Here is a 19,180-nt window from a genome sequence, read left to right on the forward strand (position 1 = left end):
CTTCTACCCTAGACAGCTGCCGTGCGTGCGTTTGTGTGTGTGTGTGTGTGTGTGTTTCTCCAGAAGAGTCCCCTTGGTGTCGTTTGACGAGCGTAACCAGAATAACGATAGATCGATGCCTCCGAAGTCATCAAAGGGAAAAATAAATACAAAGTACAAAAGAAAAAGCGTGCTAGGGTGGGCGGTGGAGGGAAAGGAAGCAACCCTCAAAACGGCGAAGAGGCAGGCGACGAAAACAAGATCTCCGGTACAACTCGCTCACTCTCTCTCTCTCTCTCTCTCTCTCTCTCTCTCTCTCAAACACACACACACACACACACTCGGGCCAAAGAGTATACTAGGGTGGGTTTAAAAAGAACTCCCCCCCCCAAAAAAACAACAACAACAACAACAGTTACGAGCTCGTCTTTTGCACCGCTAAAGAAGTCAAGAAGCGGGAAGGGAAGGGGAAAGAGGCTGGAACTCTTCCGAATTGCGCTCCGAGGCTCGGCTCATTGTTCGCTTCTTTTAGCCAGCGAGCGAGCGAGCGAGCGAGCGCGCGAGAGACAGAGAGAGCCAGCAAGGCTGGGTGCGTGTGTGTGTGTGTGTGTTTTGTTAATGGGGAAGCCTCTCCGCGCAGCGATTCCCAGCCGCTCTTTCTTGCCTTGCGGCTCACCCAACCCACCCCTGCGCTACGAGCTTAGTTGATGCAGCCCGCTGCATTGTGTAAGACGCGACCTGTTATGGCCACCACTACTTCCGGGTTCCAGCATTCTGGTCCAAATCCACCTCTCCGCCAGTGTGCAACACACACTTTACACACGCGCAGGGGACTTGCAGCAGGCAGCATCGACCGTGGCTCCTTTAAGGCAAACTCAGACAGCCTTTTTTTTTTTAACCTTCTTCCTCTAGGCTTCTCCAATTGCTCGGAGGGAAGAGAGAAAATCTGATTAGGAATTAGGACTGAATCAAGCGAGGGAGAAAGAGAAAGGGGGAGAGGAGGAGGAGGAGGAGGAGGAGAAGGAGGAGGAGGAAAAAAAAGGAAGAAAGGAAGCTTTTAGACCTCTTATGCTTTTGATGTTAACATTTGAGGTGTCCTGACCAGTTGGAAGCACACACAGCGGAGTCTCATCATTCATTCACCACCTTGACAAGCTCGCCTTTGATTGACAGCTGGAGTGGCAAAAAGTCATGCGAGTTGGTAGTTGGGTTTGAGAGGCACTTTTTTTAAAAAAAAAAAAAACCAGATTCGGGGGTAAGGATATTTCCTTTCTCCCCATCGCTGTCTTGGAAACCAGAAGGGAAGAGTGTGAGAGACGCAGGAGGGAGAGAAAGGAAGAAAAGAAGAAAGGAGAAGAGCGAGCGAGCGAGCGAGAGCGCGTTTCTCCCCCCCCCCCTCCGCTTTTTTTTTTTAATGCTGAATGCTCGTGCCGCTTCTCTGAGGTCCATCTGGCTGAAGACTCTCCTGATCGGCTGCTCAAGCGACTGGCGACTTTAAAGGATTCTCCTTTATTCCTTTTATTTTGGGGGTGGGTGGGTGGGAGGGAGGGGGAGCGCGTTTTGTTTCTTTTCACACTGGCCCTAAAGAGGATATATTAGAAGTTGAAAAGGAAGGGTGAGAAGCAGGCCGATGGCGCAAAGGGTACGTATTTTTAATCATAATTTCCAAGTAACATAATATTAGTAAAAAATGGATCTTAGAGACGTTGTGGGGCCCGGAGGGAGAGTTTTGCAATTTCTGAAACGCACGGGGAAGGAGTAAATCGAGATATTTTATAAAACAGACCGCTGTTTTGAGACATTCAAACATTTTAATAACTGCATGGTTCAGTTGGGGAGACCTAGCTCAGACTTTTCTTAAAGATAGATGTATTATATTCAGAAACCCTTGGTCCATATCACTTGATCATTTAGTGGGAAAGAAACGCTGCCTAAAGGCAGCCTTGAAAAAGAACTTCAGTCCTTTTAATATTGCTTTCAGTTTAGGATTCTAAATTTGTCTGTGGCCTTTTCAAGATATGCTAATAATATCTTCACAAATAATAACTTTTTAAACTACTGTAAGTTTAAATATGTGCTGGGGGTTTATTTAGAAAAGTCCTTGGACCATTAGTTAAGATGTTGTTCCCACAATTGTGACAAGAGACCAAATTATGCACATGTGTACCTAGAGCTAGAATTTATTATTTAATTCTTTGATATGAAACTTCACCAGAATGAAGTTTCCTGAACTACAAAAAAACAACTGAGGTTTTTCGAGAATAGTAAAGCCCAAAAATGTATTTAGAAGGCAGTGCAACTTTTAAATACGTTCGATGGCACTATTTTGTCAACCTATCGTCCATAAAGTTACCCGATTGTTTATCTTGCATTTAGCTTTACAGATCAAGTAGTGTCAAGGGCTTTACTTATATTTGTCCTTAAGAAATTGAAATGGCAGCGTGTGATATTCCTGTCTTCCAGACACACAGTATAGACACATCCTTTCACCTGAGGAATTCTAACATTCGGCTTCTGCTATTAATGGAGGAAAAGTATTTTAAGTTTAATTCCCCCGCCCTGCAGCAGAAGCAAAGGCAGTAGGCAAATGAGACAGTACTATATAGCACAGTTAAATAAAATACACTGCCTCTTGCTCAAGAAAATACATGGCCTTAGAACTGTCCCAAATGTATTTGAAGTCTGATATTTATGCATGTGACGTCTCAACAATAGGAAAATTAAATTAAAAACAGGACTGCTTTCCAACTATTCTGTTTATTAATTATACAAAAATCCAAAAGCAAACACCCATCCTAACTCTAGCTTTCTTATCCTTGTCCCCCAGAAGACTAGAAAGGAAAGGAAACCTCCAAGAAATTTCCCTGAAGAGTCATTCTAAATGGAGCTTTCTATTTTTGTGCACCCTACCTTAGAGTGTCTTTGCAACATCAGGGAAGGAAGAAGGCCTTCTCCACTTGGGGCTGTTTGCATGCACCACTGATGCCCACAGGGAAACCTCTTAAAAATAAAAGGACTATCTTAATGCACGTGTTCATAATAGGTGTCCTCATTTTAACTTCTGCTGGGGAAGCCCACTGAACGAGGCACCTTTTCAGCATGCATTTACGATGATGAATTGGACTCTAAAGCAGCTAGTCTACCATCGTCTGTTAACTTTTTCCTTCCCACAAGATTGTTGTGCCAGGATCCCAGGAAGGACATATTTATGATGGCCTACTGGAAAATTAATTGGCATCTATATTTTCTTTTTAAAAAAAAAGTGGCTGGGGGGGGGCGTGGGAGGGAGAGCGAAAACCCTCACACTTAAAGCCAGGCCTTTTCCTGTCATTTGATTTGGTGCCATCTCCCCTAACTTACAAGTCATTCTTCCTAATTCAAACCCCCCCCCACACACACAAAGTCGCTTCCTCTCTTCTCCCCACCCCTGCATAAACTACACTTCAGAATCAAAGGCCTTCCTTTTGACCCTTTTTTTTCTTTCCCTCCTGTTTATTATGCAGTACGACGATTTACCCCATTACGGTGGGATGGATGGAGTGGGGATTCCGAGCACCATGTATGGGGACCCCCACGCCGCCAGGTCCATGCAGCCTGTCCACCACCTGAACCATGGTCCTCCGCTTCACTCCCATCAATACCCGCACACAGCTCACACCAACGCCATGCCCCCCAGCATGGGTTCCTCTGTCAATGACGCTTTAAAGAGAGATAAAGATGCAATTTATGGGTAGGTACGGCTAGCATCAGTTTTATTCTCCAGAAAATGTGCCGCTTCACCCCTGGTTCTTTTCTCTCTTTTTTTTTTCCTCCCACCCTTACCCACTGCAGAGCCCAGTCTCAAAGTAGGAAAGCTGTAGAATTGGGGGGTGGGGGGGTGGGAAGAGAGAGAATGTGCCATGGTAGGATTCCTTTCCTGTGATGCTCTTGCTCTTGCTAACTTCTGTTGGACCTGAAATAAAAATTTCCCCACTGAAAGAAAATAATTGTTTTGGAAAGAAAATACATGTGTCCCTTTGCAGAATTTAGAATGCCTCCCCTCTCTCTAAGAGCTGAGAAGTATTGTGCAGAGAGAAAGACCCTTCTCCCCTTCAACATGTGTGGGGGAGGAGGGTCTGAAATTGTCCTTTACTTGTTTTGGTTACAACTTTTTGCAATAAGCTGCAAAAAGTCTTGTGAAAAGTGGAGAGAGAGAGAGAGACAGAAAGAAAGAAAGAAAGAGAAAGAAAAGAAAAAGAAGGAAAGAAAGAAGGAAAGAAAGAAAAAGAAAGACTTTATGGAATAAAATAAATAAAAATAGAAGTTTCTCTGAAAGTAGATTTTAAGAAGCATTAAGAAGTATCTATTCATCTATTCATTAAATTTATACAGAAATAAGGTATGTTTTATTATCTTCTTCCTATACTAAGACTTCTAGAGTTTTTAAAGAACAACTTGACAGCTTCCTTTAAATTCAAATTTAAAAGGGGATGTTCAGGACTAATTGCAGAATTTCTCCTAACACCCCCCCCCCCCCCCCCACAAACACACATACACACACACTGAGTTTAGATAAGGTTTGGAGTTTCTCTGATGCGGGATTTTTTTTTAAAAAATATTTTTTTTAAAGTGTGCAGCTTGATTTATTCCTCCAGTATAACTTCAGATGAATTTGCCTTTTGCAGTCGCCCACTGCTATTTGCGGGAATCCGAAGAAATGCTGCATATTTAACTACCGTGCTTTACCCCTTTGCGTTTAGATTACTTTCAGTTCTGCAGCCCCAAAGAGGTTAGAAGGGAAGGTGAATGGGAAATTTGCAGATGAAAGGACCATGATGTTGATTTGGTGAATAACTTATTAACATGTTAAAAATGAAGCTCAAAATGTGAAAAGCCCCTAGTTTCCGCCATGGACTTTCCTATGCTCCATTCAATAATAATTGTGCATTACCTTACTGAGTTTGTGAAGGAAAAGCATAATCTCTCCTGATCCAACTGGGAGGAAGAGCTGATGATCCACATATAAACAGTTCAAATTCCTTTCAGGGAACTTTTATTTCTGTCTCTCCCTCCCTCCCTCCCTTCCCCCACCCCATGGGGAAAAACTTTGACAATTTAGCTTACCCAAGTAGCTTTCTTTAACCCGCTCCCCCCTGAAAACAATTACAATACATCCCAAGGCTGATTTCTCAATTCCCCATCCCAGAACTAAAGTCCATGTGGGGGGAAGCTGGGGAGGGAGGGGGGGGCGGCGGGAAGTGGATTCAAAATGGCTGCTAAATCCATTTGGTTAATAGTCTTAGATAACGCTGCTCAGGTCCTCTGACCAGCTTTTAGATGGGCAACTCAGACCGGGTCCCGGGGGTCGTATCCAGGCTTCTGGTTCTGCAAAGGGAGGAGAGCGGGCTGCGCCGGGCTAGGCGCCTTGGAGAGCGCGGGGCTGGAAAGTTCACTTGGGAGGAGGTTGCTCCCCGACGGAGACCAGGCTTTGCCCGAAGCCCGGCCTCCTGGAGCCCGCGCGGCTCACGGGGGTCTCTGCTTTGGTGACTCTTACCTTTTTGTTTTTTCCCCACCCTCATTTCAGACATCCCCTCTTCCCACTCTTAGCACTGATTTTTGAGAAATGTGAACTAGCGACGTGCACGCCCCGGGAGCCCGGGGTAGCGGGAGGCGACGTTTGTTCTTCCGAATCTTTCAACGAAGATATAGCCGTGTTCGCGAAACAGGTCAGCAAACCCCGATCTCGGGGGGAGGGGGGGGGGCTGGTTCACTTTGCGCTTCCCCGGGCCTGGGCGAGCCCCGGCGGGAAGGACGAGAGCGCTTCGCCCGCCGCCTGCCTTAGCCCTTGTTGTCGCCTTGCCTTCACTCCTTGCAGCCCCTCGGTACCCTCTCGCTCCGGCTCTCCCCCTCCTCTCCGGAAGAGAGGGCAGCCCTCCGGCCCACCCATTGACTTGAAGGGTCGCCCTAGGGCTTCGATTACCCTCGCCGCCCTCCTGGCCACTTTCCCAAGAAGGCTGCCAGCTTCTGGGTCGCTGCTGGCGCAAGGGGGGGGGGGGACGGAGGAGGCGCAGCAGACAGCTGTCCGACAGGCTTGGCAGCGCGCTGGGCTCCTTCGCTCGAGTCTCTCGGCTCTGTCCTAGCAGTTTTCGGGGTGGGTGTGTGGGGAGGGGGCGCGATGTAACGTAGCAAGCTTGGGTATACGACTGAGTTGCCTCGGTCTCTCAAACTGCTTTTTTTTCTTTCTTCTTTTTTTTTTAAATCCCTTCGCCCCGGATTTTTCTACCCTGTCTCTAGATACGAGCAGAAAAACCCTTATTTTCTTCTAACCCCGAACTGGATAACTTGGTAAGAGTTCAGATACGTCTCCCTGACATACGTGTTTCCCCTGTTTTCTTACACGAGGCAAGTTTTCCTTCCTCCCCATCCCGCCTCAGAATGAGGGGTAGGGGGGATACGATAGTAAAAGAAAAAAAGAAAGAAAAAAGAAAGCGAGCTGGAGACTTTTTGAGGTCCAGGCAGCCAACTTTCAGGACCACGACCCAAAAGCGAAGTTGGGTGGACTATCCGAGGACATTCCCCTCATTTTACCCTAACTGCGATTATGCAAATTTCGAGGTATCTTTGCTTTAGAGGCAGCCGGGTAGTCCTGGAATAATGGCAGTCTGAGGCAAAGATCCTGAGTCAAATTGACTCTGAAAAAATTAAATTAGTCCTTTGCCATAGAAACTTATTCTCTTCAGCCTGCTTCTCATATTTGCTTGCCTCTACTGGACCAGCAATATTATTATCTATATTACCCTTTGCTAAAGAAATATTTATGAGCCATGTAATTTGGCCAATTCATTGCAACAGCGGTCAAAAGTAAAAATCTGAGCTTTCTTTTTGTTAAGCAGTCTGCAGAAAGACAGCTTTTAAGTTCTAGTGTTGCTGTAATAAATCAAAATATTCACAAACATCAAGGCACATATATGTCTGCATATATAAGAACGTACATACAGTGACTCCTGGATAGTAAACAGGAAGAGAAGTATTGGAGAAGCCCTAAAATCAGGGACAGAGACTTACATTGTTTTGTATTTTTACAGATGATCCAAGCCATACAAGTATTAAGGTTTCATCTGTTGGAATTAGAGAAGGTAACTCTCTCTCTTTTTCTTTTCCTCACCCCTATCTAATAATATTTCCTAAAGTTGAAGCTACAGCAGAATTTCCATAAATGTCTTTCCTTCTGGTAATTAGTGTCAAAACCAATCATGGCATCCATTTCTCTTTGCAGTTTAATTACAATTTCAGCCACTGAAAATCTGGATCACAAACGCCCTGGCCTTGTATCTCTTTTTACTACCTTTGCACAAATGCACTGGATAATATTTAGAAGGATGCTTGTCTTTCAGCTTGCTTCCCGTAGGGTAGCTATTTCTATCCAGGTACTTTAGTTTTCAGTTAGTTTTTCAGGTCCCCCCTCCCCTCTTTTTCTTTTAAAGAGCCATCTGCAGGGTCACACACAGGGCACAGTTTGTCCTGTAACATTTTGCAGAAACAAGCCAGAGTTGGTAGATGTGTCAGTTTCTTATTTCTTTTGTGGGGGCTACTCCTTCCCTTTCCCAAGAAAGGCAGATGTCAGATCAATCTGAATATGTGTGCTAATAATACTACTACTATGGAACCCAAGTACATTTCAAAGTAGGACTGGAGTAGAAACATTTCAGGGCTCTCTATAATATTGTTTCTACTACTACTACTAAAAAAAACCAACAACCATATTTATACATTTATAGATATCTCATGGTTTTTTTTACAGTAGTAGTAGTAGAAACAATATTACAGAGAGTCCTGAAATGTTTCTAGTCCAGTCCTACTTCCATATATATATATATATATATATATATATATATATATATATATATATATATATATATATATATATATATATATATATATATATATATATATATATATATATATATATATATATATATATATATATATATATATATATATATATATATATATATATATATATATATATATATATATATATATATGGAAAGGGGGTGGGGGGGTGAATAGAGGCATTTTAGGCATTTTTTTTCTAACAGCAAGCGGCATGCTTGTGCTTTGCAATAAATGGTTAATATGGGCCTGTTCACAGTGGAAAAAAAACATTAAAACAGCTCAGAATGTAAGGGCATGGATTCAGGTACTTTCAGAGCATTCCACTTTTTTGTACAATTGGAGCAAGGGATCCTTTATGTCCACAGACTCCTTAGGAAAAGGCTTGTGATGCTATAAAGGGGTAAAATCAAACAGTTTACCTTAAATGTCATCCGTGCAGGCTGCCTCACTAATAGTCACAGCTCTGAGAGCAGATGAATTTAACATGGGTGTTGAATATGTTGTAGGCTGTGAATCATCTTGTCACTGTCAATTTTCTGGATATCTCTATTTTGCCAAAAAAAAGAAAGTTCTTCTTAATTCTGAATGCCTGGGGGGGGGATAATTGCAGTCTGTTTCCCCCTATTTAGAACTTTTGATGTCAGGAAAGGGGGGAGGGGAATTGATTGCTCTTGTCAATTTCACTTAACATGCCCTTGATTATATTTTGTTGTTGTTACCTTTGTCATAATGCAGGTACACGAATTGTGTGACAATTTCTGCCACCGGTACATTAGCTGTTTGAAAGGGAAAATGCCAATCGATTTGGTGATAGACGATAGAGAAGGCGGATCAAAATCAGACAGCGAAGACATAACGAGATCAGCAAACCTAACAGATCAGGTATGGTCATCTCCAGCTTTCCAGTTGCTGTGCAAATCTGTATGCAGATCGTTTGCCAGGTCACTACGCCCCCTTTTATTATTTGCATACGATTAAGTCCCTTTTGGATAAATTTCCATCGAAATGAAAATTTTTGAATAATGTGGCTATTATTACTTCATTAAGTCTTGCTCTGGGATTCGACCTGGCGGAATGAGCTTGTAAAAGCATTGCCTCCAAACTTGACCTGCTCCTTGTCGCTTTTAATTTTTGTCTTTATTTTATTTACTCTCCTTTTAATGACAATGGAAGGCACTACTTGTGAATTGTGGGGGCTTCTAGGGTAAAGAGATGCCAGAAAGGGGTGGGAGGAAAAAAGAGGAAGAGTCAAATCCGAGATTGGTGGTCTGGGGAAAGAAGACAGAGAAGGTTTGAAACCTAGCAAACTATTTTCTTCCTGTCTCTACGGTTCATTAGCCTGTCTTGTCAGTTTTCCTTGGCCGAATGCTTTTAGACCTCAGCGAGCATTGCTTTGTATGAAGATTGCCTGCTGCAAGGACATTGGGCTTTATTTAAAAGAAATAATAAAATCAGGAGAAGCAGCAAGAACTAGTGAAGGAAAGAATGATGTTGCGGTTACTCTGTGTCATCTCTGCCTCTTTGGCTGTCCTTTATTTGGGGTGTCTGAATAGTCTTAAGAGTAGGCCCTGTGCAGTCTATGCAGGGCCACTGAAACTTCCAACTTCACCTGGTTTCCTGTGCTCATGGTCGTCTCGCTGGAATAAGGTGTGTTTTCTTTTGAAAGGAAAACAAAAGTATCATTTTGGTTTAAACCGGAGAAGTGATATTAACTCATGAATGTTCCTTAACGCTACAGTTAGTGGTGGGCATCGTCTTGGAGAGTGTTGGGGAAGGTGACAATAATGGGCAATGCCGGTGGTTTAGTTGCAATTATTGCTTCCTTTGAAAGAAACAGATTCCAACAGACACTCCTGTAAAGTTGCTTCCTTTTTAATGATCTGTTATGTTGGAAACTTTTGAAAGCCATTGGACTGCAGTTCTAGAGACGCTTTTTGTTTGGTTTTGCGGAGGCAGGCAGAGGTCTGTTTTGAGAAGGCATCGATCAGAATGCTGTTGGCTTGATTAAGGCGATTTTATGCTTCAGTTCGGTTCAAAGTGTTCTTCATTTACTGCTCCCTCTTTTTGGTGGCTGCCTCCCTTCATGATGAAGATGGGGCAGAAGAAGCAATGTGTTGATTGCAGCCATGAGATTTTATGAAGCTCTTGGACAAAATGCTTGTTTTTGAAAAGTATTCAATAAGCAATGGAAAATTTGTAAGTCGGTTGTTAATTTTGCTTGTCAGGATCTCACTCCCTGCATGTATACATGGGTGGGCCGGCAGTGCTCTGCTGACTTTTTAGACCTTGGAAGGGGGGTGGCTGAGGTTTGGTGGGGGTACTGGTTTGGTGGGGGTACCGCGCGCCCCTGCAGATATGCTGAAAACAAGGGCTGTTATTGAAGAGGGCTGTTGTTGAATCAAAATTGTAATCCAACAAGTCTAACGAGAAAATAGGTTTCTAAAAGCTTGAGAGTGCTCGGTACATAAAGCTATTTGAGCAAATTACAAGAAACGCTTAGGGGCATAAATGAAATCAACACTTTAATTGCGTCCAAAATGAAGATTTATGCCCCATTTTTCTCAATGAATCATTATTTTATCTAAGCGGAAGCAAAATGTGGGACTTGTTGTTGTGCTCAAGGAAAGAAACTGGGAGCTTGATTACCTCCTCCAATTCTTTCTCTCTTTTTCAATTCTCTTATATCACCAAGACGTTTATATAATAAACTTCCCCAAAGTTTAGACGCCCGCAAACATGCGAGCGCACCGGTTATTGCTACCCTTTAAAAAATGTTTTGTTATAGCGGCTCATGCGAGCTTGAAATGGGCCATCTCCGAATTGACTTTTTTTTTTGGTCTCTTCAAGCAGAGAAGTTAATGGGTTGCTGAATATTTTCTCCTTCCTTCCCCCCCACCCCCCCGAAAAAAACCCCCCAAAAACCAACCCGGTGAAAGTTCCTTGGCTACCAGACGGAAAAGACCACTCCGAGCGCGGCGGCGAAGCTACAAGTATCCCTTGGCCCCGCGTTTACTATACTGCGCGTGCGCCGCCTGGTAGTTTGCCCATTTCGCAGGCTGCGCTGCGAAGGGTGCGGTGCGTTCCTCGGAGATACCCCGCAAGGCTTGGTGTCGTTTCCTCGAAAGACGCCCTTTCTCTTTCTTTCTTTTTTTCTTTTTTTTCCTCTCCGCCACCCCTCCTTCCCCGGGAGACAGAAGTTTCCCCCTTTCTTTGTTACGAATGTGGCCCAGTCAGTTTACGAGTAGGTCGCCTTGTCTGCTTTTAGACTGGCCTGTGGATGGCAGGTACCGGTCCCTTTACTGTAGGGACCAGTCTCGGGTTAATCTACGTACGGTGGGGAAAAAAATATATATGTAATAATAACGACGAAGAGGCCACCAAACCAAAAGCTTAGGCGTTTGAATCAAAGAAATGGGGCTACGAGCCTCCCCTTCGGTCTTGTGCGAACACCAATTCATCCCTACGTCTCCATAGTTTCCGAGTTTGGTCACCTTTTTTTTGCCTATCGCACAGCCTTAAGTAGCCGCCGGGAACAAAAGCGAGCCAGGCTTTTGGCGGGAGAAAAAAGAGAAACGAGTGCTCATTTCCCAGGTCTGTCAGGGAAGGCGAAGACGGCTACCCACCCACCCACCCACCCACCCTCCTTCTTTCTCCCTTCCTCCCGAGCCAAGCCCGCAGCCAAAAGCGACCTCAAGAGATCTGGACAAGCGAGCCCGGGTTCTTCGCTGGTTGGCGCCCCCTTCTGCTCAATGGCGCTCACGGCCCTTTCTAAAGAAGCAGCGACGGCCGGGATTAAGCCTACACGGGAGTTGGGAGGGTCCACTTTTGCTTGCTGGGGTAGTTCTCTGGCCTTCCGAGGCACTAGGTAGGGCGCAGGTGGAGAAGGCGTTCAAGGGAGAAAAGGTGGTGGTGGTGCGGACAGGACCCGGCAGGCTTTGGTGGGCAAGGTAGGCGGCGGGAAACAACGAAAGAAGCGGCCGTCTGAATCCCTCAACCACACCTGAAGGCCGAAAGAGACGCTCAGGGCGCAGGGCTGGAATAACTTCCAGCAAGAGGTTGCAAAGGGCGCCTACCTAGCTGCCCTGCGTGGGCGGTCAGCCTTGGCCAGAAAAGCGGCTCTCTGGAGCCTTCCTTTTCTTCCAGGCCTACGTTAATTAACACGTTTTCGCCGCCCTCCAGTTACGGCGAGTGAAGTGGCCCAACACCGCCACGTTGGGTTCCTGAAAAGGCTCGGCTCGGCCCGGCCATGGCGGGATGTGTGTGCGTGTGTGTGTTTACGTGTGTAACTGCCGCCACTGAAAGTAGGCCGCGAGGGTCAGGGATTCACCACGGGGAGAGGGGAAAAAAGTCAGACGGCTTTTTGCTGGGAGGAGGTTGGAGCCGAGAGGCTCTCGCGGCCGCGCAGAAAAAGAAAGAAAGAAAAAAAAGGCGGGCTTGCGGGCCTTACAGAGCCTCAGGGGAAAAGCGCTAGGTCGCTCCCGCTTATCCCTCCTTCGGGCCCCTGCTCGCAGTCTCCTCAGTTCCTGGCTCGGGGCGTCCCGGTTTTCCCCGAGAAAGGTGCCCGTGAGGCCTGCGAAATGGCGAACAGCGCCTGGTGTTTAAGGGCGGGTCGTGAGCAAGTTAGGGATGAAGGAAGGGGACGGGGTTTTTTTTTGGCGGGGTGGGGGGGACGGGCTAGCCGAGGAAGGTTTTGCTCCTTTGGGGGGAAAAGAGAGTGTAAGCTGTAGAGCTCGGAGGCAGGCAGGGGTCACCCTGTGCTTCCCTCGGCCTCCCGCTGAGGTTTAGTCATGCCCTGACGGCGTGTCCAAGGAAGACAATGGGGCAAGTGGGCAGGGATGGGAAAGCACCGAAGAGGGAAGAAAGGCACCAAAGAAGCCAGCAATTGTGTCTGCTCTTCGCTACACCCGCCCAGCGGGGAAAAGGAGGAATAAGGGAGAGCAAGTGGCCCAGGGCTTGCTCTGCCTTTGAGGCCTGAGTAGGCCTTTGTGACTCTGGTATCACTGGTCTGCTGCTATTCAGTGGTGGCAGGGAGCCTCAGTGACACCTCGACCTTTCTCTAAGGAGCCTTCTACATTGGGAAAGGAAGACGATTTTATGGGCACACTTTAGTTAACACGTGTGTGTGTGTGTGTGTGTGTGTGTGTGTGTGTGAGAGAGAGAGAGAGAGAGAGAGAGAGAGAGCGAGAGAGAGAGAGAGAGAGAGAGAGAGCGAGCATGTGTTGAATTAAACCAGCCAACTTTAAGAGAGAATACTTGCTGCTGTGGAAGAGGTTAGTTATGTGTCAGGTAGAAGGTGTAACAGTGGCTTATTTTATGCAGAATCTAGTGGAGGGAATAAAAATCATTGCCATGTCTCCTTGAACTGGCCATCTGCTTATAGGGAATGAAGGAAATTTATGGGACTTGGGTAGAGGTGAGCAGTTACCCTAATGTAGCAATTCTGTTAGCACATTGACTTTCAGAGCCTAAAATAATTTTTTGGAAATAACTTTTATCTCCAGAATGCTTTTTTTTTAAAGTCAACTTAAAATAGTTGTTAAATGTACATTAAAAATTTATACAAAGCTGACTAAAAAAAATGAGAATTTAGGATTGAGAATAGTGATGGAGAATTAATTCCCCCCCCCCCTCAACTTGTATGTCCGATTGCTTGTATTCCTACAGAGCATGGGAAGTTCAACTTCAGAATATACCAAAACAAAACAAAAATTGCACATCTTTAACAGTTGAGCTGGTATGGAATTTCCTATTTGAAGCTGAAAAGTGGGTTTGATCATGGAATTTATTTCCAACAATTATGAAACTACCATGCCTCATTTGCATGTCTAAAGAGTGATTAGCCTTTAATATTAGCTCACATATTATATTGTGAATACGTGAGTAGGTTGTTTCACTTAATGTAAGTTGACTATCCAGTTTTGAAATGAACCTTACCAGTATTAGGATGTTAAACTGCACTTAGTTACATATTTTAAAAATGAGAAGATTTACAAAATTTATATTTTTATCGTTTATCTATTTACCTGGAATACATATTAGGTAAAATGTTTATGGTTACAATATAACAATTAAAACTACTTATATATATCAACTTTTATTTCCAAGTTACATATTTAGGATTTAGTTGTTTTGGATGTCAATTAATAAGCATTTAAATGCTTTACTGCATTTTTTAAAAGAACACCTTTTTATTAATGTTTCTTATCAATAGATATTAATGTTTATTAAGATATTTTATTCTAAGCATTTGTATGTCATAACAACTGTTGACAGTTAAACTGCAATTTTGAAATACGTTTATTGTAGAATTGACTTATTTTGTTGCATTAGTATTTACTTCTGTGAATATATGCATTGGATTGTGCTACATAATTCTAATTGTGGTAGTTTAACTATGCTAAGCAGACCAGAAACCAAGCTTCCTTTAAATTACTTGGATTTGTTTTTTTTTAAAAAAAGTGATTTTGATAGCTTGTAGATTCATATAAATTCCACTTTCCCTGAAGGGAAACTGTAGATAAATACTGCAACAGTTTATAAAACAATAACAAACACTGTGAATTGGTCATTAGTAGCATTCTGCCAAGTGATGAGAATCTTATTACTTCTTACATTTTTTTTGAGCACTGTAAAATTCTTCTTATCCTCATAGAAGGATAAGTCCTTTTAAGGATAAAGTTATAACTTATTGCTATTCCATGTATTATAATTTAAATAATCACTTCTAAGTATTAAACAATGTTTCTACATAAGCCTTCCTCCTAGAAGGATGTTCAGATAGATGATAATAGTTTCTTTCCCAGAATTAACTATAGGTTTTAGCTTGTTAGAATAGTAATTTATACAGATTATCACTACATTTGATATACCTTCAGGAGACAAACTGATTTATTATAATTAAGCTGTTTTATAGGAACTGGAGGTTGAATTTGTGAATGTAAATAAATGTATATTTAATTGGGTGTTAAGTTTAATGGAGTTGGGTGCCACTTTTTTCTCTGCAAGTACTCCGCTTTGTATTGCTAACAAATCAGTTAAATAGCTACATAGTTCTTAAAATGTTTATCAGAATAAATAATCATTTAAGAACATCAAGGTGTTCCTTGTTGTTGGTAGGAAAATGTATATGTGTATATACAGTCTCAGACTAAACAGAACAAAGTGGTTCGTAAATCATAGAAGAGGGTGTTCGTTTCATAGGTAATTCTTATCCTTTCAACCAGTGCCCAGGGAGTCTTCACTGTAAGTTGCTTCATCTCAGCTTTCAGGTGCCACTGGGTGAGCTGTAAAAGATTATGACACTTACCTTTCAATAATGTATATGCAAGTTGCTTTTATTGACTAGTTTTTTTAAAGACACCACAGTATAAAATAATTGCTAGCAGAGATCCAAATAAAATGTGTGAACATATACGCAATGTATTCAGGCAATAGTATTTTTCTTATGTAAAATAAATGTTAACAAATATAAAAATAATAATCTTTGACAGAATCATCATTTAATCTTCCTATGTAAGCCAAATGCAGTATGTATATAGAAACATAAATGGAAACTGGCAAACAGCCAAATTCCTATAGGGGCTAGCAGAGAAATGATAAAAAAATGAAATAACAGTTCTTGTGAGGAGGTCTATAATTCAACATTATTTGATTCCACTGTCAAGGAAATTGTTGAAGGGATAGTAAACTGATACTAGAGTCTCAGTCATTTTTAAAGAGTCTTAAATGTTTGCAACCTTGATGTGTGGATGGTTGTAGACGGGTTATAGGATTTGACATATAATAGTAATCCCTGTATTTAGTTGAAATACATAGGTTGTGGTAATTAAAAAGCAGAGCAAGCAGAAGACACAAAAACTTTACATAGATACCAAACATTTTCTGTGGAGGAATAATATTTAATTTTCCTCTCGGTAGCAGGTTACTGGAAAAGACAAAAGAGCTTTACAGCCTGCTCATAAACACATGGCTTCAATGTACACCTCACTGAAATCAATACAACATACATTCCCATGTTATACTTTTTGTTTGGGGTAATGATGTCAGTCAGCTTAAGGCAAGTTGTTTGATGAAACTTATTTTTAGATTGAAGTTCCAGATTTAAACTTTCCAGTTAAGAAGATTGAACTTGGATCTAATAAGGCTTCAAAGTAAAAGTGTACATTTTATAGTATGGCAGAATTATGAAAGTAAACATTAACTAAACAGCTGAATGCTGTTGCAGGTATATACTTATGCTGTTGCAGATATATACTTAATATATATTTACAAATTATTCAGTCAAAATGACTGAATAATTTGTAAATATATATTAAGTATATATCTGCAACATGCACAAGTTTATCTGAAAGAAGATGTGCTCTGTGCAAGCATAAGTAAGATTGTAGCCTAAATAAGCTTGTTTAGAAACTTACTTTCAGACAATAATCTTAGCCTCAAAATTTAAATGATCAAATCCTAAAAATTAATGTTTCAACAAAATGTGGATATAGTGAGATAATTAAAAGCCGTGTGAACACATTCTTCACAGACTTTCTAGGAACAGATGCTAGAATTGAATGGGGATTGATTGCATCCCCACGGTATTGGAGTTTCTTCAGGTGTGCATGAGATTGGTCTTAATTTAAGAAAAAAAAATAGTAATTTTCAATTTGGCTATTATATAAATTATAAAAAGTGTGAAATGACTAAAGTATACTGGCTGGAATATGTATTATAGTAAAACTGTATGGTTTTTATTAAAATTAAGGCTAAAATGTATTGTAATTTTAAATTAACTCTTTTGTGAGAGGGCTTCCAAATTCGGACCATTGCTATTTGTTGACCTACATGGGGATATGTTGGATACCTGAACTACCTTACGACACATTGAGATTGTCTGAAAGTAAGATTTTGTGATATCTATCTCAATCACAGAATACATATTTCTGAGTAATTTTAATGAGACTTCATAAGCAAAACTAAATATGGAAGTTGTTATTGTATATGATCAAAGGAGTATGTACAGCATTCTGGGGAGTTCATTTAGCATATATTAACGCTCTCTCTCTGTCTCTCTCTAATTCTTATGCCAGAAATGTTAGAGAGGGAAGGAGAAAAAAGGCAACCAGAGCATTTGCTGGCTATGATATTAATTATATTCAGTACAATGGTTGATTTGTTTCTTACAAAATATTGCCTCATTTCTATTGTTTGAAGTGTACAAGAAACATCATTATAAGAAATATGAAGCCTCAAAAGTTAATCTGTAGATGGAAGCAAGTTGCATGTAAATAAATGAAATATTCACTGAAACTTAAATTGTGAACCTTATATTCAAAAAAGAATATTTAGGAATAGAATTCCTAATTACAGAATTACAGAATTCATTGAAATAACCCTTCAAACATGTTCTTACTAAATAAATGCACACATGCACCTAGAAATAGTTCAGTTAGTTTAGTTGCCAACAGTGAATATTGCAGCAGGAATGGTAAAATAAAATATTTTATTTTTTAAAGTAGCTAAATTGCCTTACTAATATGTAATCTGTAAGATTTATATGTATATATTTCTAAAAGTGAAATTACAAATGTCTTGAATGTGCAACACTGTTCTACTAATCTTAATATTTTAGAAATTATCATTCCATATCATTCCATTCTATCATTCCAATTTGATAAAATCAATACAATATAATTACCCTTTGTTCATTAGCATAACCATTTAAACATTTTAATTGTGCATATTGCTTTATTTTAATACATGCTCTCTTTATATCCAGCTGAATCAAATCAGTGTTTCTTCTGTTTTCAGTTTTTCTAATTATCCATATATTATTAGTGATAGAAAAACACTGCACTTGTTCTAATTATTATCTGTTTTATAATTCAAATCTATTGAACTTTTAATTGTTTCTGCCTATTTTCTATTTCTAATACTCTATATTAGTGCACGTTCCTCAAGTCAGTGTTGTTAAAACTATTTTCATTATTTTCACTAGACTCCATTAAATACGAGTAGTTTAAGAAAGCAACTGAGTATCCAGTGTTGAATACACTTACCTGGGAGTAAATTCCATTGAACTCAATAGAACTGGCTCCTGAGGAGACATATTGAGTTGACTGTCAGGAATGAAATAATATGCCTTTTGTCTTCTGTATGTATGCTCCCACATCTAGCTCCTTGTGTTTCTCCTGCCCTTGTTACTTAATTTAGAGCTGATGCATGGTCCTGAGGTTTGAAATGTGTGCCCTTCTATGTAGAAGGATATAGTTTAATGCAGAGAATGTAGGTGAAACTAGAACTCTTGCAATACATTGAAGCTGCTTTTGTTAATTTAGTGGAGATCACTGGAAAATCTCATTATGATCTATCATGTCTAGTTAAGGGTCTGGCATCTGTTAGTGTGTAGTGTGAATTTTTGACATGTTAGATCTGTATCAGCTTCTTCAGACTCAACATGTCAAATCTTGTTTGTTGGTTGTTTGGTAGCTATTTTATTTATCTTGGTTTTGTAAAGACATGTTTATGAAGTCAAGATCCAGAACGTTATTCATCTCTTTATGCTTTTCATACAGTGTTCAATAAGGTTCCAATTGTAAACAGATATACTCAAGAGGAAGCACAATTAAAATCAGTGTTTTGGTTAAAATGCCTTTTATTTAGGTACATTCACATAATAGTGTTTGTATATTTTAATGTTTTTAATTGTCCTATTTTTGAGAAAAAAATAGCTTGAGTAGTACAATGCTTTATCCTCCAGATCAGGATATAAATGGCTATCTTTTATTTGATGGAGCCTTCATAATATGACTCCTTCTGTTAAAGTGGTTTTAAAAAAAATGATATTAAGATTGCAAGAGAATATCCTGTTGTAGCCATTTTTTTGTTTTTAGCATGATGTATTTGAATATTGATGATTACATAAAATAAAAACTATAATACATTAAAATATGGTTTAGATCATGAATATCTAACTCTTTTAATGTGTGTAGCTCTTAACAGCAAAAGGATGCATAAGACATGCATTTTATAATTATATATATATTAGACCTGTGCAAACAAGTTGACCAGAAAAACTCAATCTTCAAGTGACTATAGTGACATAGCTTTTGAAGAAGCTTTTGATCCAGGGGGCCACCACTTGCAAGTGAAACATCTGTTCAGAAGATTTTCATAGATCTAGGATATATTTGTACTAATGCAGCACCTTACATTCTGCTATTCTTTCAGTGGATTTTCCCTCCCTCGCTCCTTCCCTGTTTGTGTGTGTGCGTGTGTGGTATGTATGCAGTGTAATGTTTATCAGTGGATTGTCCATTGACGTATTCATGAAAATAGCCAA

The 19,180-nt window shown here is 41.0% G+C and overlaps 1 protein-coding gene across 5 annotated transcripts in view; it reads left to right on the forward strand.

Annotated features, from left to right (window-relative positions):
- Positions 1-227: 227 nt before the first annotated feature.
- MEIS1 (Meis homeobox 1) overlaps positions 228-19,180 on the forward strand; it is a 180,601-nt gene continuing 161,648 nt past the window's right edge. For 4 of the 5 annotated variants that reach the window (XM_081314016.1, XM_081314017.1, XM_081314019.1 and 1 more), the window contains exons 1-6: positions 1,527-1,621; positions 3,483-3,709; positions 5,543-5,684; positions 6,253-6,303; positions 7,044-7,094; positions 8,590-8,736. In XM_081314016.1, coding sequence (XP_081170142.1) covers positions 1,610-1,621; positions 3,483-3,709; positions 5,543-5,684; positions 6,253-6,303; positions 7,044-7,094; positions 8,590-8,736 — 630 coding nt within the window. In that variant the 5' untranslated portion in view covers positions 1,527-1,609. Of the gene's footprint in view, positions 248-1,526; positions 1,622-3,482; positions 3,710-5,542; positions 5,685-6,252; positions 6,304-7,043; positions 7,095-8,589; positions 8,737-19,180 lie in introns of those variants that run through there. The other variant, XM_081314018.1, reaches the window with a different exon arrangement.

This window comes from Vipera berus (assembly GCF_964194415.1).
Source record: "Vipera berus genome assembly, chromosome: 1".
NCBI lineage: Eukaryota > Metazoa > Chordata > Lepidosauria > Squamata > Viperidae > Vipera > Vipera berus.